Source organism: Thunnus albacares, chromosome 9 (genome assembly GCF_914725855.1).
Source record: "Thunnus albacares chromosome 9, fThuAlb1.1, whole genome shotgun sequence".
NCBI lineage: Eukaryota > Metazoa > Chordata > Actinopteri > Scombriformes > Scombridae > Thunnus > Thunnus albacares.
Window position 1 is genome coordinate 25113756 of NC_058114.1, and position 26794 is coordinate 25140549.

The window sequence follows — 26794 nt, forward strand, 5'->3', positions numbered from 1 at the left end:
TGGAGAAAGAACCCTGTGTGTGCTGAGCTTTGGTTTCTCCACAGTGATACATTTGTGCTAAAGTATATTTGTGTGTGTGTGTGTGTGTGCGCGGGCGAGTGACTCTGTGAACTCTGACCTGCCATTAGGCTTGGCAGACACAGCTCCCTCCTGTCTGCGCTCACCATAGGGCCAGCCTGTTAAATGCTCAGATGATCTCGTTCCTGTTCACAAGCCAATCATGCAAGGACAAAGAGTCCACAGAAATGTATGGCAGCACTGTGACAAAATGCACACACTTTAAAATGTTTCCCCAGCTCATTATCCTTTCACCTTGTCTCCACCGGCCACGTAGCAAAAGTGTCTACACAGCCATGGACTACTGTTCATGCAAAAGTGTTTTGACAGTATTCACTCATATAGTTACACATTTATGAGAGGAAGACGCTGGTTTAAAGCTTAAAACTTTGGGTCTCAGATGTGTGGGTGATGAGCGGGATGCTATCTGTTTTTCCAATAGGATGAATGAAAAACACAGCTGAGACGCATGCTCTGTAGACAGGCGGTTTACACTTACTCTGAATGATGTGTTGTTGAGCAAGAGTTCGTTAATATTTATGATAGTTCCAGTGTAGTTTTATTGTACTTATTAATGGGATGTTAATGTAGTGTGCATTTGCTATTTGGTCTCTGTCAGTGGAGAAAGACTCTTCGGGAGGCCAGAAACAGGCACAAGGGCCCTTAACTCTCTTCTGCTCCAGCATAGTCTTACTGCTGTTGTTTGGCTAGCTGTGGGACACAAGCTGCACTGTATGGAATATCCAGTGTAATGGAAAGCACCAGGGGTAAGGTGTCATATGTGTCAGATCAGAAAAGCAAGCCAACTAACTCCCTACTGGTTCCTCTGACCTAGTACAGATCTGGCTTTAGACCCTTGGACTCCATGGATATAAAGTATTTTAGGTCTCTGACAGTAAGCCTGTCACAGAAAGCCAGTTTTGTTGGCTCAGTCGGTGTGTGTGTGTGTGTGTGTGTTCGTCTGTGTGAGCTTAAATGTGTTGACTTTATGTGTCCGTTAGCTTCTGCTCCTCGCAGTGTTTGCGTCAGATGGCTCCTATCTGTTCTGACTTACAGCTCCTGAGAGGGAAAGGTCCAGAGGGGAGCCATAATTTCAAGATGGACGTATGTATTTTAGGGAAAGAAAAGCTCAACAGTTTTTATGTGGAAGGAATTTTCCCCTCCTTCTCTTCGCCGTCTGTCTCTTGCCTTTTATCACCCTTGCTGTCTCTTCAGTTCTCACTTTAGTCTACATTCTTCTATAGCAGCATCATTTAATGTCCTCCCTGTTATCTGTTTCTGCTCTTACATTAATATAGTCCTATCTGCTTCTACTGAAACAGTGTTTTTCTCTTACATATTTCTTCTAAGCCTCTCCTTTGTTTTAGCGTTTTTCTTTCAGAACAAGAGTAATGGGATTTTAAATGCAGTCTCTCTCTATGGTCACAGTTCATTTTTATGCTGCCCACTTTCTGTAATTAATAAATCCCCCTGACCTACTTCGGTGCCTTGACAGCTTGGATTGCAACTACATCAGATCAGAGAAATTTGAAGTGGTTCATTTCAGATGATTATATCATCCTTTTATAGAGGTAAAACCTCAGCTGGTATTTCACGTACTGTAATATTTCAAGTTTTATATTCACTCTGGAAATAGTTTTGTCAAAGAAGGCATTTGCATTTTAAACACTCATTTTGCTATTCATCCGAGCAAGAAGCTGAGCGAAGAGTGAAGGACAGTACTGTGTTTACAAAAGAATTTAATTTGATTTGGATGAAAACTGACAGTGCATGTCACAGGTTCTCATTCCTCCAATCAATTAGACATCCACACTGGAATTGTTTGTGTTGGCTATTTGTGTGTGTTTCTGTTCATGTGTTTTTAATGTGTCTCTAAATAAAATTTATTACAACTGTACCATTACAGGGCTATATAGAAAATGGCCATGACTATACTTACTATAAATACACCGATAAATAACAAAGAATGGCAGAGTGACAACATTGTGAACATTTGGCCTGAGTAGATTCACACCTCTTAAATTAACTTTCACAAATAAAGCCAACGATATTTACATACCAAAGCCAGCTCAGCCATATGCATATTGGACAAGCACATTGTTGCACAAGTTCATTTTCTGTTGGGGGCGTTGAAGAGAAACCCCAGAAGTTCAGACAAAACCTATAAAAAAGTAGCACAAGACAGCAGGTTTTGTAAGGCCTGTCTTCTAACCATTTGACTGGCAGGTATTCTAATTGGCAACACTCGGAACTGTAATTGCATAATTTTTCATGCTAGTAAGGTGAAACATCCCAGTACATCCAATAGCCCTTGGGAGGGGGGCTTCAATAAGTCACCATTAGCTGCTCAGAAGAAATCTCATGTCTTTAGTAAATGACCATTTCCCTTTATTACATACTGAGTTTCAACAAGAGTGAGTAAAATAGACACTTGAGAGTAATACTGAATGGTCCCAGGGAGCTTGATGGACCATTACTGTCCAGACTGAAAGGTGGAGGAGGGCAATGGTATCAGTCTTCATCTCAACGTTAAAGTCAACTTGGGAGCTAGCCCCTGCGCAGACTGCTGGAGTCATTATTGTCTGGCCATAAACACATGCCATCGTCTCTTCCTCCTCCAGCTCTTACAAGGCACAGCTGAATGATGGCGGAGATCTCTCGTTGTGCCTTTACAGTATTTATTTATGGGTAGATAAAGATAAGGAAGGAGGTCAAAGGTCCACACCACAGTCCAAGTTTTCAGTCAATTGGTCGGATCATGAGGCGGACTGACTTGAGAGAGTAGAAACCTCCTCCATAGTCTGCCCAGAAGATTCCATCCTGAAATTTGCTGCGATAAACTCCCCCGCTGTACCACACACCATTCAGGTTGGTCTGGCCACAAGCATTGTACCACCAGCCACCCTTATGGAAGTGGGCGCAATTACCTAGTGGACAGAGGAACACAATGGTAGAAAACAAGATCAGTGGAATGAACCGATTAAGAAGTAGCTTACTCTCTGTTATGCCATAGCTGTACCACTAATAATCAGAAATCAAATTGCATTTACCAGAAAAAGCATCCTTGTCGCGATCAAGCGTGGTGAACTGTTTGCCGTTGTGACTGGTGAAGGAGTCCCCAGCATTGCCCTGGTAGGTGCCCAGCCTCAGCCGATACCCCTCGCTCTCTGCCTCCAGGTGGAAGCTGCTGTACTCAGCGTACACCTTCTTCCCTGTCCAGTCCTCCAGCTCTATCATCAGCTTATAGTCACCCTGTTTCCCCAGGTTGTAGATATTGTCGAGCCCAAGCCAGTGTTCACCATCTATGTTTCCAAAGCCTCTCTGTAGGGGGACAAGCACCACAGGCCGCAGCACACTCTGTTATTCATTTTCAGTTGTGGTCTATGTTAAAATGTTATTGCAATGTGGTTCAGACCAACAAAGTGCTGCATTGATTTGAGTCTTGATAGTCAACACAGTGGGTTAGGCAACGGGTGAAAGAAAAGATCTCCCTTTAGTCTGTGGTCAGTGTAGTAAAGTCACGTCCAAAAAACACAAACAGTAATGCAGAGTGAGGTTAATAAGATCTTTCAGTAGAGTGCAGAGTTTAAAAGCGATGCCTGCAATCAAGTGAAATAGAATAAAATCTGTTTCCCATTGAGACGATAATGTGTTAAGGTTGTGATCTGTGGTTTCTCACTTGAGACAAATTAGTTGAATGGCAGGGTCAGTGGTGATTTGGCTCTGGTTGGATGGAGAGTTGAATATAGCAAATGCAGAGCTGCAGAGACACATTTCTGTCCTTGATCCAGACAGCGTATACGTATTGATTTCTAGATCTAATTTTGACAAAGGGGAGAACTCTTGGCTCTGCACGGTTGTTACAAAGAAAACAGAGAGACCAGACATTTCTGTCACGCCATGTATCAGTGTCACTCTTTGCTCTGGGTGTTATAAAAATTGTTTTCCTTCGTCTGTCTGCTGCTGGATCACATTTCAGTTGCACAGGCTGACACATGGGAGGAAAAGGATGAAGGGATCATTTCCAGTGGGGTTGAGAGTAGAGCTGCATTTCCTTCTCAGCCCACCAGCGCTCTCTGATTGTGTATATTTGTATGTAGGTCCCTGGCTACAGTTTCTGGCTGTGATTTTGGTGCGAGGAAATCCACCACTAAGCTGTTTACATTGATGGAGCTAATGCTCACTTGGCGACCCCAAAATGAACTGCTGAGAGTGGGTCGCGTAGGAAAGAGGAAAGGAAAAGCTGTGAATAGAGAAGTTTTTTCTCATAACCGATTGCTGTTTTTTGTTTAGTTTATTAAACCTTACCTTTACCCTCTTAAAACCAACTTTCCTTTTTCAATCAATGAACTTACTTTGTAGTTCTCCCAATTCCGAAAGAAGTTCACAGAGCCATCTCTCCTCCTTTGCAACACGGTCCATCCTCCATTGTCAAGGCCATGTTCACACCAGGCTTGGATCAGCCGGTCGCTGCCTTCCGTCTTAAGCAGGTACATCCCACTGGTGGTGTGACCTGCCTGTCGCACCTGGTAACAGTCTTTGAAGGGACCTGAGGTTGGAAACATGGTTGTGGGGGAAAAAGAGAGAGAAATAATTAGTTGAATAGAAATGTTGTTAGTGAGTCAGATTTAAAATGTTTGATATCTGGGGATTCCTATTGCGACATCATCTTGGTCCACAATACACAGTAATGTTGATTTGTTTGATAATGTTCTCAAACATCCCAAGTATTTCTGGTGTAATGGTTAATGCTAATATCTCTTGGGTCAATGAAATGCTGAAATGATTGTTACTCCCATGTAAGAAAATCCATAAATTATCATATCTTTTGTAATTGACTTTTGGTCTTTTGGTTCCTACTATAATTGCCTGAATAACAGTTTTTTGCTTGACAGTTTGAGTCTCCTGAATATACCACACTGCACCTTAAGTTGAACAAGATGTCTTCTTTTTTTTATCGCATATGCAAAAGTCATCATCATCATTCTATGATCTGTAGACAGCGGACAAAAGAAAAGAGAGAACGTCAGGAAGGAACGTCTGCCACGACCCCACAGTTTGAGTGGGTGCATTATTGTGGCCACATTATTTGGAAAACATCTCGTTTTGCTCAGACCATCCAAACATCCTGCAGTCTGAAGTTACACAAACATGTATGCATGCAGTTTAATTGCTGTATGAATATTCACATAGATTTTGCCTTCAAAAATGAAGCCATGTGGAAGCACTGCACCCAAAGCTGAAGCAGCTAAACCAAAACCCAGCATATTTCCTCTGTTTTCCCCTGTGTGAATATGTATTAAACCAGCATGAACACAGGCATTGTGTGGGGGCCTCCAGGGCCTAAAGGCCTATGGAAGATGGTTTTCTCAGCTGAGTGTGGGAGCACATAGGGATCCAGTGTAAAGCCCTAGAACAGATACCTAAAACTCCCTTACACAAGCTCGTATTTTTCTAGTAATGATATGTCTTCGTCAGACCTCTCAGTGAGGGGGTTTTCCAGCTTATTCACATTTTCTCTCATTTTCTGTCAGTTTCTTGTCAGTTTGTCTAAACAAAGCCTTAAGATGTTGAGGTTTAAAATAAATTGAGTCATCAAGCCATAGTGGTTTAAAAAGAGCTCAACTAGACCAAACTGCGGTCAGGCAATGTGTATTTATGGTAGTAGTGAACCTACATGGAAGAGAGCCTATTAGTGGTCTATGGTTTTGAAGTCTTACCTAGATAGGCACTAAATATTGTAAAAGCCATTTCATTCATCTTGAAACAGAAAACGAAAGGGAACTGCTGAAGTACATGTTTTATGAAGACAAGAGGTAGAAATATCCTGTTTTTCATTTCCAAAAAACTAAATTACAAATTAATTCGTGTCTTCTGTCTTTCTTTTGTTTTTTTTTTTGGTTGTAGACAAACTGGGACAGTCCAGATTGACAGCTTTGTTTCAGCCACAGACAAATAGATTCTGTGAGTTTGTCTGAGCAGCAGCTTAATGCTGAACATTTTATGTACAGTATGGATGAGACGTTTGGAATTGGAGAGTTATTGCATCTGAGCTCTCGGTTCTAACGAGCTATGATTAACTATTGCAACACTAAAATTACGGTTCAATAAGGGCTTAGCAAGGTAGGTGGAGAATTGTTATACAAAGCTAGAAATAGCCATGAGAACACTCAGTCCTTTTTTTTTCTCTACAAGTGAAATTCTTGCCATTTTACCTCCCCCAACCACTTCCACACCTCTCTCTTTCTTCCATGTCTCTTGTTTCCTTAGGGGTTTTTTTTCTCCATGGGGGCTTTTTAAATACGACCCCCTTGCTTCTCTGCTTGTTGAGCTTGAAATAGGCATCATTATTAGTGCTGAAGGTGGGTTGAAGGTGTAGCAGACTTTTGAACATTTACTTTTGACAAACTCTTGACAAAATACCTTTGAGCTACTTTGGATTAAATTCACACATCACATTAGTATATAGGCAGTAACCGTAATGTTAAAACATTACACTACATTACGGACCTATTTTTATTTTATTTTTTAAAAGTTTTAGCAATCATATCTTTAACTGTGGTTTTTAAGTGTCCAATTTAAACAGAGATTTCAGTATCAGATTTAATGAGAAAGTATTTTTTGCCTCAACATTCTTCTGTCACCCTACTAAGTGACTCCCCTGTCAGTATTAAAACATACCTCCTTTCATTCCCTTTTTGTCTATGGGATATTATGAATTATTTCTTCCAATTCGCCATCTGTTTGCATAACCCCTGTCAACATTCCCTGCCACAATCTAATTGCCAGTCAAAATACAACAGCCCTTACTAATTTTTAGGAGCCATTTCCAAGTAGCATTTGAATCTTGCATATTGGTTTCATATTGAAGCTGAACTTCCTCAGATGTCACACTTACTCAATCACTAGTACTGTACAGAAGCCTTATTGATGTTAGATAATCTTATCTGATTTGTTGGTTTTGTCTGGAGTCCTGGGACTTGTCAGTGTAGTCCATCAGATGTGTGCTCTCTTTGCTCTCTGCCCCCCCTTTTTTCTTGTACATGCATACACTTGCATAGGCCGGATGTAAACCAGAGTAAAGCTTTGCAGTAGATATACATTCCAGTCCTTTGAAGTCTCTAATGCTTTTGAAAAAGGCTTAATCCACGTCCTATTAATTTAGCACATATGCTCTGTGCAGTGCAGCCAGTACAGGAGGCCAAATGGGAATCATAGGAATGTATGATTTCACTGCCTCTCTTGCATGCCAAGGATGAGCCAACTGTGCCTCAGCAATACCAACTATTGTGAGAAATTACATTTTGAATTGCAGTTATACGCAAGCAACTTTTTGTACAGTTAATTAGGGCAGTTACTGAAGTAACTTACAATAACCTAAGTAATTGCAAAATTATGAAACTGACTTTTTGATTTTGCATAGCTTTCATCTCCTAAAAACCCATTATTATTATTATTATTTTACAGCATTCGATCACTTATTTCTTGATCATCCCCTGCGTCTTTTGATAATTGTACATACCATCTGAGGTAAGTGTTCCCTGTGGTGGTGGAGGGTAGATCCCAAATGGGCTTGCAGTGGGGGAGTCCATGCGTGATCCCCGGGGAAAGGCCCGGTTGTTATTGTCCCTCTGTATCTCATTGGTGAAACGATTGTTAACTGGTATATTCTGAGGTACCACCTGTACAAGCGGGGGAACTGCGGGCAGCTCACTGCGTCCTATGGTCCTCAGACACTGTTCCTCCAGTGCGGAGATGAGAACAGACTGGTTGTTGACCACCCCGGCCATTGTAGCAAAACGGCCCTCCAGCTCCTTGTACCTCGAAGCCAGTCGCATCATCTCAGAGGTCACATTGAGGACGCGGTTCTCCAGCTGGGCCAGCTCCAGAGAGTTGTCTCTCTTCCTGATGATCTCATGCAACAGCTGCATATAGAGTTGGGTCACCCTGGAGTTCATGTTTCTGCTCTCTTTCCGCAGCAGCTTCATCTCATTAACCAAGTTACCATCCACGTCCACCACCAGCTGCAGCGTCTCAATCTCACGCCGCTGTTTGCTGAGCACCTCCCGCACATCTGCAATGTCCATACGGGTCACTCTGTCCTTGTCTGGCTCAGGGCCTGTGGTGCTGGCACAGATTGGACCTGATGACAGATATGAATTATTTAGAAGATTACCAAGAAGCTGTTTTGACTTTAGGAAAAGCAAGGAATTAAATCTATGAGATATTAAGACAGATATGATGAATAACTTAAGGTTTATTACAAAAATATGATATCTTTTGAACCTGTGATTCTCTGCTCAGGCACCAGGAAGGTGTAGGAACACTTCTTGGCATCAGGATCCGGAGGAGCTCTTTTACTTCTGCGGAGAGATGGCTCTTTGGTCCTCCGGGCTTCCCTGGAGCTCCTGCAGTAACTTTCCTCCCAGAGGGAGAGGCAGAGCAGGGCGCACAGGCTCCACATCAGCCAATGCATTGCTGCTGGCCGGTTAGATGGATTGATGGACAGCTTCTAGTGCTCCCTCCAAGTCCCTCCAGGCCTCCCTGCAAGAATACACAACCTTAAGAGTTAGAAGTTGAAAAGAGCTTCTTTGTTTACAGAGGGTAACAAAAAGAATTCAAACAGCGGGAGTGTTGTTTTATGTTTTTCCAGACCAGAGAAAATTACTACCATAAGCTTTTCATGAAAAGTTATGTGACACTTTTCAGATATCAGCCAATTAGCAATTGTTTAGTGTTCAGTTAGTGCGCAGTAGCACAGTTGTCAGGTCATAGCTCCACATAGTGTTGTTTGTGTGGAAAGATGAAAGAACACATTTGCTGTCCAGCCAACAGGACGAGGTCTGCTTTCTGTCTCAGTTAGTTTCCCCACTGACAGACGCCCCATTTTTCTAAGGTTGTGTTGCTTCCCTACCCTATTAAGAGATCTGATATGTGACTGTGCTTTAAATTTGGTGCATGTCCGTCATCTTTATTCTTTTCTGTACCAAACTCCTATCACTTGTCTTGTATAGTATGAACCTTATTGTCTTTTTCGACCGCAGGAACTTTTCCAGGAATACTTTTTTAGGAATCGAGGAACTTTTCTGTATGTTGGCAACAGGAACCTAGTTCTAGTTTTGGAGTCTGGGCCATACTATAGTTGCTGCCCCCCAAACAGTCTCTGCTCCTGAGTTGGTACAGCCTGGTCTGACTGCTACAGTTCATGGACGTGATTCAAACAAAGGGGGTTGTTGATATACATGATGTCATATATATATACACACACACGCACCAATATTTGGAGAAAGATGAAAATATTTTTTTTAACGTCAACTTTTAAACTGGCTATGTAGCCCATTTCTGGTCTAGTCTAAAATGAGCAGGATTATGTTGTTTGTTTGTTTGTTTATTGTTTCATTGCAATCACATATCAAAACTAAATACACTCTCTTCACTACTTTTGAAGTGGGTGTTTTGCCTCACTGTAGTTTTGAGTCTGCCTTTCTACCTCTGCATCTTCTTTTCAACAAAGATTGAAGCATCTCAGTCAGCCAATAGTTTGTCTATTTACATGTAAGTTGATGCTTTTTACTTTATTTGCTTGATCTTCACACATCTTTAGAAGCAATGGAAATGCAAACTCAAAGGAACATTTGGATTCTGATTTAGCTCCTGAGTTTATGTCCCAGGGCTCCTCAGGTCTTAAGTATTTGGTCAAAAGGGCCTCTAAGAGGGTTCAAGACCTCCCTTCCTGCCCAGAGATCAGATCTTATTGTCCCATACAACAGTATTGCTGTCTTGCTCTGTGCCCCGCTCAGTATAACACATTGACCCCTAATTCCGCTGCAGCTTCCTGTGAGACAGGTGAAATATGCTCACCACAGAGCGCCCACAGCTCCATACATCCAGCAGGGATGTTTTGTAAGAGATGGTATTTATGTTTCACTTAAAAGATTTCACACACATAGTCACACAGACAGTCACTACAGGGGTGTGAGATGAAAGCAAGAAAACAATATGAGCAGAGTTTCCTTCAGTCTGTTTAATTTTAGGGGAGACTCCTAGCGCTCTCTTGCCTCTTTCTTATCCCTACTGATTCTAGTTCTGTGTCTCATCAGTGCACAAGCACGAAAACACTCACACACAGGCGACACACTGCTCCATTTAACACTCTGGCTCGGTCCTGCGTAAGGCCAAGACTGTCTAGTCCCTCCCAATCTACTCCATCACTCTTCACAGTCAGTCTCTACTCAGTGCCACATCGTTAAATCCTACCTCCACCCTGAAACTCAGGCTCTGTATGTCTCCCATGTGACGCCATTGTGGTTCTTGAAGAATTCTGGCAATTCTGTCACTTGGAACAATTTGGAGATGGGACAGAATTACAGCTAGTACTGGAGAACTGTTGGTGTGTGCGCACTCGCGCTGGTATGCGTAAGCTTGCGTCCATCTGTATGATTGAATACCGTGTGTGCATGACTATCCAAAGACGTTATTCATTTTCATGGTTGTGTGTTTTTCCAGCAGCCGATGTGTCTGACAGCGTAACCAGGTACTGTATCCTTGCTAACCTCAGTGAGAGCCGCTAATGACTTTAGCAGCAGCATCAGCGGTATCAGTTCTCGAGTGCATCTTCTCTTCCAAACTATGAAAGGCTTTCTACTGTTGATGTGAGCTCCACATTCAGCGTAATCTACAGTTTAGGAGGCATAAACAGGACAGGCAACATCACAGCTCATTCATCAGCTATCACTCCCCTCATTTTCCATCTCTTTCTTGTCATCCATCTCTTTTTCTTCTCATTCTCTTTCCTCTCTCTCTCTCCTCCCCCTCCCTCTCTTTCCTGACTTCTGGAGTCTGATTTCCTCTTGGGTGGTGGTTCTGAGTACGAGGGGCCTAGTCTCTTTCATGGAACCACAGCATATCAAAGACATTCCAGTGAACGTGGAGAGGTCACTGGTGTGTCATGAAGGTACAAGCTTTACAGTGTTTCCTTAGAGCACGCAGAGCGGCTCCTTTTTTCTACCCCGACAAACCGAAACGAAACACTGCTAAAGGGCTTGGGGACTGGGAAGGTAATTGAGCGGAAAACATAAAGTGGTCACCTTTGGGAGTAAAACTTTACTTTGCATGTGAATGTGCCTTCACATGTGGCTGGGTAAAAGTCTGTATTCCTACATGTTGTGTTTTTCTTTTGATTTTAAATTTTGATTTGTTTCTGCAAGTTCAGTGATATTTGTAACAAAAACCATTCAGACTTGTCCTCCTGTATACGGCACTGTACTTGATCATTTTATTACTGCATGGCTTTGAGAAATGTAGCAGACCTACTTGACTACACTGTGTATATTAGATCAGCGGAGATGGAGGAGACCATTACGCCAGCAACAGCTCATAGCTGGCATGTATTAAATTTGACAACAAAAGACGCAACAAATAATAAAAGTGACATCAGTAAATTGTCACTCAGTGCCTGACTGAGATAAGTCGTTTACCATCTGATGAATATGGTTTTAGATTACAATTGAAGAACTGTGTAATTCCTACGTTTATGAGTATATTTCATTATGACAAGTTAATACAAATGTGCACCACAGCACAATATTTTGTTTGCATTGTTGTGTTTCCATCACTGGACATTTTTGACTCACATGTATAAGTACTGTATGTCTGAGGTGTGCCTAGGCATGAACGGGCAATGTTCCTTCACATGTTTCTGAGTATTATTTAGCTGGAAATGCATTGTGAGTTGCTGCAGAGAAATGTTACTTTGAGTTGAATATGAAGGGCAGTTGAGGCATCAGTCAGGAAGTAGAAGAGCACCGGCCTGTGTGTACAGATACTACAGAGACTGAACAAGAAAAGGAGATGAGGAGTGACAGGCTGTAAGGCTGAAACAAAGCCCAAAGATTTAAAAGGATAGCACAGACAGTAGTGAATTAAAGATAGAAGAGACTAAAGTGAAGGAAAGTGGGTCATGGCCCTTTTTCCCTTCCTGGCCAGCCATCATGAACATAACTTGAGGCAGAGCCTCTCATAGATGAAATACTCCTGTTCCCCTTTTTCTCTTGACAGATTTGCACTTTTTTCTCTGGCTCTTTCTCTCCATTAATTGCTTTCTTTTATGTGTAAAACCCCTCCTCACTTTCCTTTCCTTCCTTTTTTGAATGCTTTCTGCCTTGTTTGCTTTCTCTGTTCTGTGTTCTTTCCCCTTTTTTCTCTCAAGGTCTATTTGGTTACAGCTAAATCATTTAAGCCGGGCTCAGACTAATGGGGTTTTGGGCCAAATTATCCCAGATTCACCCCTCCCCACAATAGGAAGAGAAATCTGGTCTGGGACCTTGGTCTGTACTGATGTTCGGCCCAGATTATCTGGTAATGTGAAGGGTTCACGGATCCAATCTGAAACCTCCAGAACTGCTCGCAGACTCATCGGAGCCACCCCAATAATTTTAGACCTGTTTTTGTGAGTTAAAATCTGGATGATTACATCACTACTTTCAGAGCGCAACCACAATAGCCAATGAGAGAGAGCTGACGGTGTTGTCAAGCAACGATAAACATTCAAGCCCTTGAGGCTAACATTAGCTAGCATACTACTGTTGGCAGATATTAAAACTGACAGTTAAAATCTCACCTCCAGTTCTCGCTGAAGAACAGACAATCCGTGTTGATCACGTCTCCACGACCATTTTTTCATCAATCTGCTTTCGTATTTTCTCACTTGAAAGCATTTTGTTTACATCTGTTTCCCCATGAGATCATGTGAGGTGGTGCATTGCTCCCTCTAGCACAATAATCTTAATAATATACTGTAGTGTGTGATGCGCCATTATTTTCAAATCTTATAGTGTGTGCATGTTTGAGATTAGAGAGAGGAACATCTTTGAAGTTTCTCCTTATGTGCATGATGCAACCCAATTTCAAAATGGGTTGGGATTTTAAAATTACTCTAGTCTGATCCTGGCTTTAGGCAACAGTTTCCAGATACATATGAAAGTCATAGACTGTTAGCAGTAGAGCAAATAAGAGGAATTGAAACCAATTTTCTCTTAATAATAATAGAATTCATTAAATTTCATGTTGGCTCATCCATCCTGACAAACAACTTGTATGTTCCAAATATCTCTGTGAAACCAGTGAGACACTGTGTTGGAGTTACAGTGAGCATCGGACTCCGCCAGCATTATATTTTGGCAACAGTCTTAGCTTCATAAGTCTTCTTACGTGTCCTGCTGGGTTGTCACCCCACTTATAGTTATTAATAGTCTGGAGACATATGACAAATGCTTTTTAATTGTCCTCACTCCCCACTGGTTGTCTCTTTGTCTGTCTTTCCCCACTATCGTTTAATTTATTGTCACGGCTGTTGTTGGAACAGTCTTAAGGACAGGCTGTATTTACTTCCTTTGCTCTTTTTACCAGACACACGTTCGTCCAACTGGGAATAATTGTAAATTAAACAAGACCAGGAATTGAAATTAACTTTTTTCCTCAGTGTCCCGCAACTGTTTTTCTTCTTTCTTCTTTTTTTTTTCGTTTTTCTTTTTTTTAAAATTCTACATTATAAATCTAGTTTAATAACTTTGTTTCAGTAACTCGCATCACTTCATTGACTCACTCTGGTCCGCCATGGAAGTTCTACCAGTTGTTTCTTGCACTTATATTTGGATAAGAAATTGAAATCACCCTAGGTGTCTGGCCACAATCAGTTTCATTATTCTTTTAGTCATTGGTTGAGTTACTCTTCTTCATTTCTAACTGTTTTGATCAATAAATCCATAAGTGCAAACTGCAAATTTGTTTCTGATTGGTATACAGCGATGGAAATTTGCACACTTTGAACATATCTCATAGTAAACGCTTAATTCGATTATGTTCAACACTGCCAATCTCAACAACCTCTTCTCCAAGAAAGGCGACATCTGCTCCATAGTCTGCAGAATCATCTGTGATATCATAGATGCCACCAGCTGATTGACATTTCTGGGCAAAATGTCCTTTTTGTTTGCGTTTGCACCATTCTGCATCTTTGGCAGGGCAATCATTCCTCTGATGCTTTGTTGCATTTCTTCATCTTCCACAACCCATGGCTCTGTTTTTATTTTCTGGCTTGACATGGAGCTGTATTTTAGTCCTTTTGTGCCTCTCTGCGTCTGTTGCCTTGCACTTATTGCATCTAAGTTCTCTCACTGCCTCTCATGTAAGCTGCCACGTAGTATTGGCTGCTGCTTCTTTATTCCCTCACTGTGATGCACTCTGGCTATAGTTTTCACTAATGTGAGTTCAGGATCTAACTGCAATGACTCAGACAGTTAAGCCAACAAAAATCCTGTCTCTGATCAGTTCTCCTCTTAAATCTCCAAATGCACATTCTCAGCTAGGCTATGGACAGCAGTAATAAATGCTTCAGCACGTTCTCCTGGCGTTTGATTGCGCCTGTTGAATCTTGCACGCTCAGAAATAATGTATCTTTTGTTCACACAGTGTTTCTCAAAAACCTGTTTCACATCTTCATTAGATTTTTTTCTGATCATCATTTAAGGGCAAGACGTTCAATATGTCCTCAGCTTCGTCCCCTGGAGTATACATCAGTCTAGTTACTTGATATTCTCGTGTCTGTTTATCCAGACTTGATGCTATTCTGAAGAGCTGGAAACATCTTATCCACTTTGGCCATTCACTTGTACTATTAAAATCAAACTTTCCTGGTGGGTTCAGTTGGACACTGCTAACTGGAGCTGCTGCTTGTACTGGTTGGCTCATCTTATCTGCCTTTTACTTATTTTTCTGTTAATTTGCTCATTTGCTTTTGTCTGACTTATCAACAACCTCAAACACCTGTTTCCTGTGTTATTCTCCAACTTATCGTCAGCTGGGTTCACTCTCACTTGTTTTATGGTTGGCCAACAATTTTTTTTTCCCTTGCTTTGGCGACACTGCTAGCTTGTTTAGCTTGTTTAGCTACTGGCTAATTCTGTTCTGCACACAGGAGGACTTGCAATCGACTTTTTTTCCCCCCCTGACTGTCTTAAGGAGGTGCATCTTTCTCCTCCCCTCGGGTGACTTCAGATGTCTTTCCAAAATTTATTCTGACACCTTGTTACGTCATTATCTGTAATAATGAGGCAGAGAGTGAGATTGCAGCACAAACGTCACAACTTCTGTATATCTGTTGAACATGTTATAGCATTTAACTGTGCTTAACCCTTTATACATCTGATGCCACCTCTCATTTTTTACATTTGAACACATAACAATTAAACTTATACAGTATATATTCCATGATGCGTAAAAGTAATAATTTCATTTATAATGATGAGTTTCTCTACTGTCCCAGAATTGTCCCAGACACCATATCATGGTGTCCTAGGTGCTATTTTTATTGTCACTTGGACAATAGGACAATTTCGAGCGCTGTGGTAGAGACGCAATGGTCTTACTGTTTTAAGCCCATTAAACAAACTCTGTCATCTTTTAAAGACAATTTTTTAAATGTGCCACATGTGTCTGCAACTTAAGCCGCACTCTGCATTTTGCTTATGTTTTTTGTTCATTCTGTTAATGTTCTCATTAGAGTGTTAGGCTCTTCTGTTTGAAATGAACAGCTCTGCTGGTTGTCACTGAATACAGCTCTTTGTCTTGAACAGGAGGTGATTTTGTGAAGCCAGAGGCTTCGTTTAATTAATCTAATAATAATTAAAGAGTTTAGTGCCATGATGACAGCTTTCTGGACTGTCCCATGCACACACGGTTGTTTTCCTCCTCACACGTACCCATATTTGAACACAATTTTTGTCCACAGACACACACAAATTGCAACATGGTATCAGCTTTACCCCTGGCTTTGCTCCTTGTGACAATGAGCTCAACTGTGCACTTCAGTGTTGTTGTTTGCCTTGATGAAACCCACAGCTGAGTTACTATTTTAGATTGGGTTCGGTTTGCTCTAACAATGATAGTTCACCACACGCTCATTCTCTGGAGTATAAGGCTAGGAGACTGGCTTTCATCTGGCTTGGTTTTCTGTTTAAGCTAGATGACTGTTTACGTTACTCCTTGACAGGAAAAATTTGTTTTTGCCTTTTCAGTTAACAGCATAATAAATGTTTATTGTTACCTTAGAAAGACAACCATATGTCATGCTTGTGGCCTCAGGTTACACTGTATGTGTTGGCAAAAACCCTGATGGAACACACGGAGCCAAGACAAATAACATGTCAATAAACTGATTAATAAACACATAGTAGGAACTGCTATGGAAAGCTGACCGGCTGCAGATGTCTTGTTAGAAACATAGGAGATGTTGTGCGCTCTTTGGGATGAATCCCATTAATGTTAGTATTTTACTTGTAACATATATGTATGTGTTTTCTGTAATGGAGAAAATAATACCAAATAATTGCAAATAAAACAAAGTACAGAACAAATATCAATATGAGCAAAATAGACAAACTTTTCTGTGCAAGTAAATTAAATACTGAGTAAGTCTGTCCTTTTCATGCTGTGTAGGTTACGGCAAATTATTGGCAGATGCATCTGTTATTCATTTAAATTTTCCTTTCATAAACTGGGATTTATAACATGGAGCAATAATGAGTAATAGATGCTGAGCGTGCCAGCATATCATTTATATTGTGCAGCAATAACTGCATTAATTTAACATTATAAATGTAGGTGTAATAATTATTGGCAAATCCATGAAAGTATTAGTAATACTGTACAACAATTCCAAGTTTATCAACAAGAGAAAAAGCCAGGAATAGTGTACAATATGCCAGCGGAATGAGTTGCATGAAACTGGCAATTGAGTAGCAACAGGTTGACTTAAAGATAAGTTGCACAAATGCTTTCATGTAAACATGTTCATCAGCACGATGTGCCTTAGTCCCATCTAACAGAGTCTTAGATGACAGTAGCACGACAGTTAATTTCTGTCTTTCCTGATGCATGGCTCTTAAACTAGATGAGTATATGTGGGGCGAATCTCTGGTGATGTGCTAATCCATTTGTACAGTGGACTGTTGGATGCATGTATTAGGAAAGGGGGATACTGGCCTCCCAAGAGTGTATCAAACTTTGATTGAGGCTGTTTTACTTCCAGAAGTATCTTTTGATATGTGCTGTGTGAGTTTCAAAGCTTCTGTCTGTGCAGTGATTTACCAATGCTGATGTGTCAGCCTATAGCCTGATGGATTACAGTTCAACAAGCAGGGGAGGAAAAACTTGGACAAAATGTATTTCGATTTTCATGGCCAATGTATTTCCCAGCTTCAAAATCCACATCCTTCCACCGCCCCATCTCAGCGTTTCCCATACATTCATTTATTTGTGCCGGCCCACCACAATATCAACATTACCCGCCACTATTTTTGGAGCTGAGCACCCTGCTCTCTCTCTTTGTCTCTCTCTCTCTCTGTCTCTCTCTCACAAACACATGACAATGGACACGTCTGTGAATAGCATGATGTTACACATTCCAGTACAGTAGGTGGCAGCATGCATCCTTAATATTGGTTTGTAGTCTGCCAATAAAACCAGAGAAGAAGAGGAGCGGTCTATATGGTTGTTGGCTTTTCCTGGCAGAGAGAACAGCTGGCCGAATAAATCCGGAGATCACGCATGGTTAGCATCATGAACACCTTTACACAAATTTGTCCAAAACTGATGCATTCAAGTTAACTCTGATAACTTAGTTTGTGTTCTTAACACAGTCTCGGAGACCCAACTCTTAAGTTATTAGCAAGTGTGCAGGGCTGGAGTGGACCTCCCATTGTCCCGGGGTGGGAGGATGTAACGGTAAATTAAGTTTGGGACGAATTTGGGCTGAGAGTTGGAAAAAGAACCCCCCATCCAGTCAGCTACCGCCACAATTATATGTGAATTATGTGGGAAACCCTGCATCTGGTTCTCAAACTTTTCCACAAGTCCAAAATGCCCTTAATCACACAACACATCCATCAGTGGTCAGAAGACAGATCAGAGGAGAGAGAAAAGCAAAGATATAAGTGAGAGGAGGCGTGGGACCAGCAATAGTGAACGGCAACACTACTTAACATGACAACATGGAGCTCAGCCAGCTCTACTGTTAGTACACAGCCAGAGCCTTTCATCTATACATGATGTCATCACTCACTGTTTTTGTCAACAGAGCTGAGTATACATGCCCACTCATGCACTCTGCTCCTCAAAGACTCATTCTTGTGCGCTTGCTGAAACAATTGCTTACAGAGCCATGAGCAGGAAAATGAAGAACTGACATCTGAGAAACCATCTAACCAGTTTAAAATAAAGGATTGAATGAATTCAGAGAGAATAAATGGTAAGTATGTGAGGTTATCGAGGGCTGCAGAGGTGAACGCAGCATGATGGGTTTTTAAAAGTGTTGACATTATGAAAAAAAGCAAACAAAAACAGCAGTACAAAAAAGTACACTATAAAAACAGCTCTAACAAAACAAGGAAAAACTCATAAAAGCCTCATCAACAAAACTGAAGAAACCCAATTAAGATTAAGCACTGCTACCACAGTGGAATATGAAATGCTTCATGTTGCAGTATTAATGGTGCTGTTTTATATCTCCCCATTAAACAGTGCATCCTGGAAATATTAAAAGGGAAATCAAGGCAGATACAAAGAGCAAGACAAGGGTTTTATCTGCATTTATGAATGGAGCCAGTAATTGGAATTGGAGCCTCCCCTCAGGATTTTAAAAATGAAGGGTGAGGTGGAAAAACGAACAAGTTGTGTTACATGAAGTGGTTCGATTTAGGAAGGCATTGGGCTTTGGTTCGGAAACAACTAACCCAACAAAAAAAAAATCCTCAGAAGTGGTTCCCGCCTCCTGCTTTCTAGCTACTGAGCTGTCTACCTTCATGATGCATATTACTGAGCAGGGAGCCCCCAAAACCCTTGAGGCCCCACGGCCCCCCATCTGTTTTCCTTCTTCTGTAGTGAAACTCTAAACATATGGGCTGATGTTGGGGTCAGAGGTCTATATGTGGGATTAGGGTGCAGCCCCACCCTTCCTCAGCCTCACCCCCTACCCGTCCGCTCCACAAACCCCTGCAATCAATTGGTCTTTGTGGAAAAATAGTTTCCCCTTCTTCCTTTTTGCACACCACACTCACAAACATGCAGTTCTTGTGCCCAGGGAATCCAGCAGGACAGAGTTCATATAAGGCCTTCTCTCTCTATCTGTCATACTTTGTCAAGATAAGGACTCTCCACCCTCCAACACCCTCCTCCATCACTTCATGACACTCATCCTCATTACCTCCCTTCCATCACAGAACAAATACACAACCCTGCCCCTCATCACAAACACAACCTCCTCGTTGCCTCCTTTTACACACACTCAGAATGACGCATACACACACAGGCATGAATTAAGTCTTGCATAACAAAATCCCAATTTTATTACTCAGGCTTTACTAAACGGATTGGCTGTAACTTTGCCTGTTCAGGTGGGTTTCCTCTCTTGATTGAATTAAACCAGTAAAATGACACTTTGGACGAACATATGCTGCTACTTAGGTTTCACACAGTTTCATTAGGGAAGAGCTGGAGGAGGGTCAGGAGAGAGCGGAGAGCCAGGAGGAGGGAGAGTTAATTTTTTTTTTTTTTTTTTTTTACAGCATTTATAGCCTTTGGCTGATAGATTCTGATTCAGGGGATTAATTGTAGCCTCCAATACTCTTTCTTGGATTAATTTCTCTTCTGAGTCACACCTCATCTTAAGCTCATACACATGCTTTCTATTAGTTGAATCAACAAGGAAGAACACGTAAAATTCACACACACACGCACAGCATTACGCACTTCTCCACTTCGTTACATGCCTCTGCTTCTCTTGTCTGTTTGTCCCGACCTCCTGGCTGACCTCTTCCTCCCTATGCTGACCTGTCCATTCAACTGTGTCCAAGCTCTCATTAGAGGGATTCTAAATGAGCTTCACAGTGCAGCTATAAACAAGACTTTTCCTCCAATTTTGCAACAGCCTTGGCTCTTTTCCCCCATAGATTTCTTTTTTTTTTTTTTTGCTGCTCTTCAAGCTAGACACAAGTGCTACACACAGCCCTGCAACTCATAATGTATGGTTAACTTTTAAAAGTTATGTGTGCGGGATTTTCTGTTGTAGCTGTGGTTGGATTTAACCGCATGTTGCCAGCTGTGCAGGAGCAGTGTTGTCGGACAAGCCCATGTCTGTGTTTAGTGTGTTTCAGTGTGTGTGTGTGTGTTATCTGTGTGTCTGCTTCTATATGTGGTTCAGTTTTACTGATAAGATCAGCTGAGCTGTCCGTTAGACATCTGTGTCTGCAAAGGGTCGACACACAGCCTCAGGTTAAATAGTAAGATACAATTGGCCGCATGCCCATCGCCCAAAACCGCAGTTGGCTGGTGCTGGCTGAGTGAGCTATCAATCTCCTGCTGGGTTACAACACTGTGTGTGACAGGATGGCTGGGGGAGGGCAGCAGTTAACTGGCTCTGACAGCCTACCAGGCACTAGCTGATCGCTATTTATTGGCTTGTCCAGGGAGTCTTAAAAACTTTAAATGGTAAAGACATCAAACAGATTTTCTGTTGTGATTTATTATCCCGAGTGAGTTTTAAGAGAATGGTTAGTTTACGTATGAATTGTTAGTAATGACCCATTTAAAGCTTTCTCCCAGGCCTGTCCCCATGCACCCGGGTTTCAGGTGAACCTGAGGGCCAAGCTCTGCCGCCCCTGCACAGAATGTTCTGGATATTTCTCAGACTGCTGCTCCCTCCTCCTCTTTATCTTTTTAGCTTTCTTTCCTCTGTTCCAGACTGAGTTATTGGGGGTATTGATATTTTGATTTATTAGTCTGTGGAGCAAGCTCATGAAATGTTTTCTTAGTCTTTTGCCATTCCCTCATTTTGCATTTTACATCAAACTCAGGCTTTTTGAAGTGTGTCTGTGTGTGTGTGTGTGTGTGTGTGTGTGGTTGTGTGCATGCACTGTCCTCTCTCTCATGGCCGTGTACAGCATTCACAGATGTGGCTTTTTAGTGAACAGAATATTTTCCACAGATCTCACAGACCAGGATGTAAGTGAAAACATTTGAAGATAATTGTGAGTTGGTGATATGGAAGTGCACCACATTGATGTTATTAGTGTTCAAAGGTTTGGCTATTATGACAAAGTTGTGACTGAAGTGTCTCATATCCATGGGTTGTATTTGATAGAGGATGTGGTCAGGGTTGGATTACCAACCTAACACGACCCTGTAAAGGAGACTCCTGTAACTTTGAGGGATTTCACAAACTACACTGCGTTATGTTTGTGTATCTTGATGAATGATCTAATGACCACCCTATGTAACACGGATCAGCATGTGCTGAAAGACATGTCACAACCTCATTAATATTATTGATTTAACCCTTATTCCACCAGGTTAACTCAGCGTCATCCCTGCACCCCATTTAGCAGCCAGACTCAGGTGGAGCTGTATTAGAAAACTAAAAGCCAAGAAAAAATAAACAGTGCTGGCTCCAGATCTCAAATCTCTCCATCTGATCAGATCAGCCTCCCTCAAGTGTTTTGCAGGAATGCTCTGCATGATCTTGTCCTACTTTTCTTTCTTTTTCTTTTCTCCCTCAAGCCTCCTGTTTCCATGCAGGTAGGCTGTTGTGCACATTTCAAATTAAGTTTAACTGAGACACCAATGACTGAAAAAGTTTCTTAAACAATTTGACCCACCAATTAGAAATACCAAAAATTATCTAGCAGCCCACTCTATAAATTCATCCCTGTTGTGACACAAATCTCGTCCTGCACACCCTTTGCATAGCGTACTTAGTCTCATATATTCGTCTCAGTATATCCCAGTCCTCAGACTCCAGAGGAAAGCCAAAGAAGCGTTGCTAAATGTTTCTGTCTGCAGACGGAGCTTCCAGTCACGAAACGTCCTAACCTCTCCAACCTCTCAGCCAGAGCTCTCACAGCTGCTCAGACACACATACTCATACATACATCTACACACACACACACGCAGACATGCACACACTCCAAAAACAAACTCAGAATGAACTCAGGCAACATTTACCTTTTTGTTACCAGTAGTGGGGGTGTGTTTCCTGCAGTTATAGTTTCACGTGTGTATTGTATTGTGTCTTCACCGAGCTGCAGTGCTCAGGACTCATCTCTCTGTCTCTCCTTTTGTCCCAGTCTTCTGCCTCCACTCTGGGCTGCTCTCCTCCACTGACTCCCTCTGTCCTGCAGCTGGAAATCACAATATAAGGCCTTTAATCAAGGCCTACCTCCCAAAGATGTGCTCCTCTCTGTGGACTCAGCTGTCCCGGGGCTCAGACTGGGGCATGGTTCAAAAGCCGGCCACTTCAACAGACTGAGCTCTGGCGACTGATGCCTCGAGTTTTTCACAAAGGATGGGGGAGACTGGAAGAGGGAGGGAAGGAGGAAGAGAGGGGAGGAGAAGGGGGATGAGGGTGTGGGAGTTGGAGTTGGAGGTTGACTTTTTTTTTTTTTTTTTTTCCTCCTCTCTCCTATTTTTTTTGGAGTGGCCCAGCCTACCTCTGATGTCACTCTGGAAAAAAAAAAAGACAGAAAAAGAGAATAACAGAGCTGCCTCATTAAGTTTCCCATCCTCAACAACGGTTTCATGGTTCTTTATAAAGAAGAAGCAAAATAAGTGGGAGGAAATGTGACCTGTTTGAATTGTTTTTGCTGAGTCTGTAGATTCTTTGACCCCTTTTCACCTGATTACTTTGACGAGTAACAACCGTAACAACTCCCAATCCCTTGATTTTTTGCTTTCCCCGCAGCAACGGAAAGAGCTGATTGTAATGCTGCTCGTGTTTCTGAACAGTAACTTCCTGTAGAGCTTCAGCTGGGTATGTGAGAGCAGAAGAGCAAGGCAAGGCAGATAAAACAGATTCATGGCATTATTGGAGCAGTCCTTGCTCCAGGTGTAGTCTGAGCTTGCCTGGTCTTCTTCATTACTCTGCTTGCACCTTATCAGCGAAGTCATTTACTTTAATGCGTTTAGGTATGTGAGAAATGGACAGATAAGGTTTTTTTTTTTTTTTTTGTCCTGAAATATTTTATGGTTCCTTTTTAGATAACTGGTAGCAAAGAGGTGCAGTCAGTGGTTTTCCCATTCCCATACTTCGTGACCACATCTCTTCTGTCATACCCTTAGCTTTCTAATTTGATCCTGATACAAGGTTTGCCACATGTAAACACACACAAAGTGTCTTCATACCCTAACCACAGGTCCTTTAAAACACACATCTGTCTGTGGGTGTTCCAGGCAGCCTGGATTTGTGCATGACTAACTGCTGTTATCCCTGACATGCTCTCAGAAGAGCAGCTATAGCGGTTAAGCCTTCAGGATCCCTCTCTTCCTCCTCTTCTCCCCATCTCTCACTTTCCTCCTTACAGCTGTGTCTCCAAAAGCTTGTAAAGTGCTTCTTCTGCACTCTGCCTCTCCCCCTCTTTCTGATTCTAATCAGATGGTGTTGTGTTTGTGTGTATGTTATCTGAAGACAAGGTTTGCCCTTTTTATCTACTGGATCTGGTTTTACAGTTCTGTTGTTGTTGCTGCTTATTTGTGCATCTGTGTTTAGACTCTGAATGCACTACGTTATCGCTGTGTGCACACATCTGCGAGAATAACCCAAATTTCCAAGAAATGCACGGGTGTGGATATCATGTAGTCTACTGTGTGATAACTTTTCTTACATCTGCACTCAATTTCAACGCTGGCGTGTGAAAGAAACATTGAGCAAGAGAAAGAGGAGGAAGGAAAGGCGCACCATCAGTTCACTTCTAAAGCTTGATAATCACTTTTCAGAATGGTGGGAAGCTGCTCCTGGGTTTTTCTCTTAATGTTAATATTTATGTAATGAGAGACTTAGAATCTCAGCTCTGCTCCAAGTCTGCCAAAAAGAGCCGGGGGAGAGATGTAGAGAAGACGAGCTTGAGTTGGAAAGGCTGAAGAGAAGATCAGTCATCTACTCAAGGCTATCTTTTAGATTAGTGTGGAATGGATCACGGCAAAAAAAACATTCTGAAACTTGAGCAAAGTATATGCAAATGGGAGTTTGTGCGGGGTCTGTTTTGGCCTGTGAGATATTAAATAAGCAGCATGCAATTACCAGCTGGTGTTCACACCATGAAACCCACAGCTGCATGGTGCTTGCATCATGTACCCAAGGGAATCTGGCCCTGTTACGATGTCCAGCCTTGTTTGTATCTACATATTTGCTTTCTAATGAGCAGAGCTCTCTGTGTTGGGTCAGAAAAATCCTTGTGTTCCCCACTGGTGTATGAAATAACACCTCTGACAGATGGACTCTGTCCTCATTTGGCTCCCACTGGGGACGCTGACTTGCTGAAGGATGGGAGCACGAGGGGAAGATTGAGGGGTTACATCGTCATGTAACATGTTGCATCTTGTTCTGTCTGCTGTTTTGTTTTAGGGATGTACCTGTCTGACCTGACGTACATAGACTCAGCCTACCCCTCCACGGGCAGCATACTGGAGAACGAACAGAGATCAAACCTGATGAATAACATTCTCAGAATCATATCGGACTTGCAGAGATCCTGTACCTACGGTGAGTTTAGATACACACACTAACAGGATGTCAAGGTATATGGTGACTGGAAAGAAAGTTTGTTACAATTTGTTCTTTTCCGTGAGCACCAACCTCCGCCTGTGGAGTGGCTGAAGCACAAGAGATTCTGTCAACGCGGCTGGAAAGAAAGTGTTGGCAGATATCACCCAGCTGAACTATCTTCACAGATAGTTCCTCTTATCAGCAGCTTCTAAACTGTAACTCTCTCTGTACTCTGATGTGATGCATCATGTCTGTCATGCGGAGGAACAAACAGGAGGAGGAAGTCTGTATAAAAACTGGAAGGAAACAGCCTTTGTCACTTCGTTCTCTGTTGCCATGGAGACACTAATACTTCTGTACGTCTGTGTGTCTCTGTGGCATTTGAACAAGTTAAATAAAATATACTCAGTTCATATAGTTTTACCTCCAGATATATCCAGGGTCGGTCAAATATTTCAAACATGTTAGGATATTTTAAGCTCCTAATTCACACCTGCACTTGAGAAGAAATTACTTCCATAAACTTCCATAAAGAACAAATATGTTTCTGTAATTTCCAGAATTTCAATATTTCACCAACCTTCACCTTTAGAAAATTGATATCCTCACTCACAGGCATACTTTATTGCCTTCATAGATTGCCAGTTTTGGTAACAGGTGTTCAAACCCATCTGTATCCACATAAACTCTAATGTCTGTCATTATCTTTCCTCTTTCAGATATACCAGTGTTGCCTCATGTACAGAAGTATCTCAACTCAGTCAGGTATATTGAGGAGCTGCAGAAGTTCGTGGAGGACGACAACTACAAGTAAGAAAAATAAAAATAAGATGCATACAGTAACTCCACATGTCCGCATCTCATACTAACTGATCTGGTCGCAGCTGTGATTTCCTGCCATCCTTTTATCCTTGTTTCTAATTTTATTACTTGTTGTTGGGCGCAAACCTCATCTGTGTCACCCAAAAAAAATTCCATCCCCACAATAATTTTCATAATGAGAAATTCACAGTGGATGAATTCAAGCCGATGGAAATAGCAATGTTCTTTATTTAGGTTGTCACAGAAGATTGAGCCAGGCACCAGCACACCACGAGCAAATGCCTCCAAAGAGGATCTTGTCGGTGAGTTTCTGTACAGATCACGAGTGGGAGTTCAATGTTGAATCAAACCTGCGGAAATCATCTTTTTACCTCTCTCTCTTTCCACTCTTCATGGTCTATAATTTTTTTTTTTCTTTCCATCCCACTCTTACCCACAGGCCAGGAAGCGTCAGCATCTCCTCTTTGTGGCCGTAAATGTACGGTAGCAGCTGAAGGAGCCAAAGTCCCGGCTACGCCTCCCTCCCCCAGAAACCTGCTGCCCTACGGACACAGGAAGTGCCACAGCCTGGGATACAAGTCAGTTTTTGCTTTTGTATTGTATTAAGTGGAAAAACAGTATTTCCACCTGTCAGTTAAAATGGATCCACCATTTTATAGTTGTTGAAGAAAACACACCAAATGGTTTAAAGTAAAGATACTGACACCTCTCTGTTTGTCTCTCTTTATCTCTCTGCTGTGTTTACATAGTTTTATCCACAAGATGAATACAGTAGAGTTTAAAAGCGCTACGTTTCCCAACGCTGGTTCTCGCCATCTGTTGGACGATAGCGTGATGGAGAGCCACAGTCCCACCAGGGGACATGCAGAGAGCTCAACTTTGTCCAGTGGTATTTCACTTGGTAAGAAATACACATGTACACTATGTAACACGTTGCACAGTTTGTATTTTCAGTGACACGATCATTTTTTGTACGCAGGGAGCAGTGAAGGCTCTGAGCTCAGTGAAGAGGTGTCTTGGCCGGCTTTTGAGAGGTAAGGCTAAAACATCCAAGACGGCAGTGCTTTTTCATCACATCCATGTGCAGAATCAAAAATTATTCCCATTCCTGATGTGATTGTACAATTTTCAAAGCTCCAGCCTCAAGACACAGCTATGCAAAATGATGCGCCATTAAAACTCACGCACACACACACACACACACACACACGCCTTGCTTTTAGCCTTGCAGCCAAGGCCGTCATGCCTCATCCCTCCACTACTGTTCTCAGACTTCAGCACAGATATAAAGACGCTTCTCTCTGGCAGCCTGGAATGTATTAAGTG

General features: G+C 42.0%; 2 protein-coding genes across 12 annotated transcripts in view; one reads left to right on the forward strand and one right to left on the reverse strand.

The window, feature by feature from the left end:
• The window catches only part of ralgps2 (Ral GEF with PH domain and SH3 binding motif 2), an 81475-nt gene that overhangs the window by 45429 nt on the left and 9252 nt on the right, over positions 1-26794 (forward strand). For all 11 annotated transcript variants that reach the window (XM_044361313.1, XM_044361320.1, XM_044361312.1 and 8 more), the window contains 6 exons: positions 24506-24643; positions 25366-25456; positions 25703-25770; positions 25908-26046; positions 26218-26369; positions 26448-26502. In XM_044361313.1, the coding sequence (XP_044217248.1) occupies positions 24506-24643; positions 25366-25456; positions 25703-25770; positions 25908-26046; positions 26218-26369; positions 26448-26502 (643 nt within the window). The remainder of the gene's footprint in view (positions 1-24505; positions 24644-25365; positions 25457-25702; positions 25771-25907; positions 26047-26217; positions 26370-26447; positions 26503-26794) is intronic.
• On the reverse strand, positions 1780-22434 carry angptl1a (angiopoietin-like 1a). Its single transcript, XM_044361324.1, has 6 exons — positions 22111-22434; positions 8344-8601; positions 7580-8200; positions 4413-4606; positions 3108-3378; positions 1780-2984 (listed from the first exon to the last, which is right to left on the reverse strand). The coding sequence occupies exons 2-6, from the start codon at positions 8531-8533 to the stop codon at positions 2797-2799; spliced, it is 1464 nt and encodes a 487-aa protein (XP_044217259.1). The 5' UTR covers positions 8534-8601; positions 22111-22434; the 3' UTR covers positions 1780-2796.

Coding starts and splice junctions, on each gene's coding strand:
- angptl1a (XM_044361324.1), bottom strand. CDS start 8,533: ATGCATTGGCTGATGTGGAGCCTGTGCGCCCTGCTCTGCCTCTCCCTC. Junction 8,201..8,343: donor GCCTGAGCAGAGAATCACAG/GTTCAAAAGATA, acceptor ATCTGTCATCAG/GTCCAATCTGTGCCAGCACC. Junction 3,379..4,412: donor GGAATTGGGAGAACTACAAA/GTAAGTTCATTG, acceptor GTCCCCCTACAG/AGAGGCTTTGGAAACATAGA.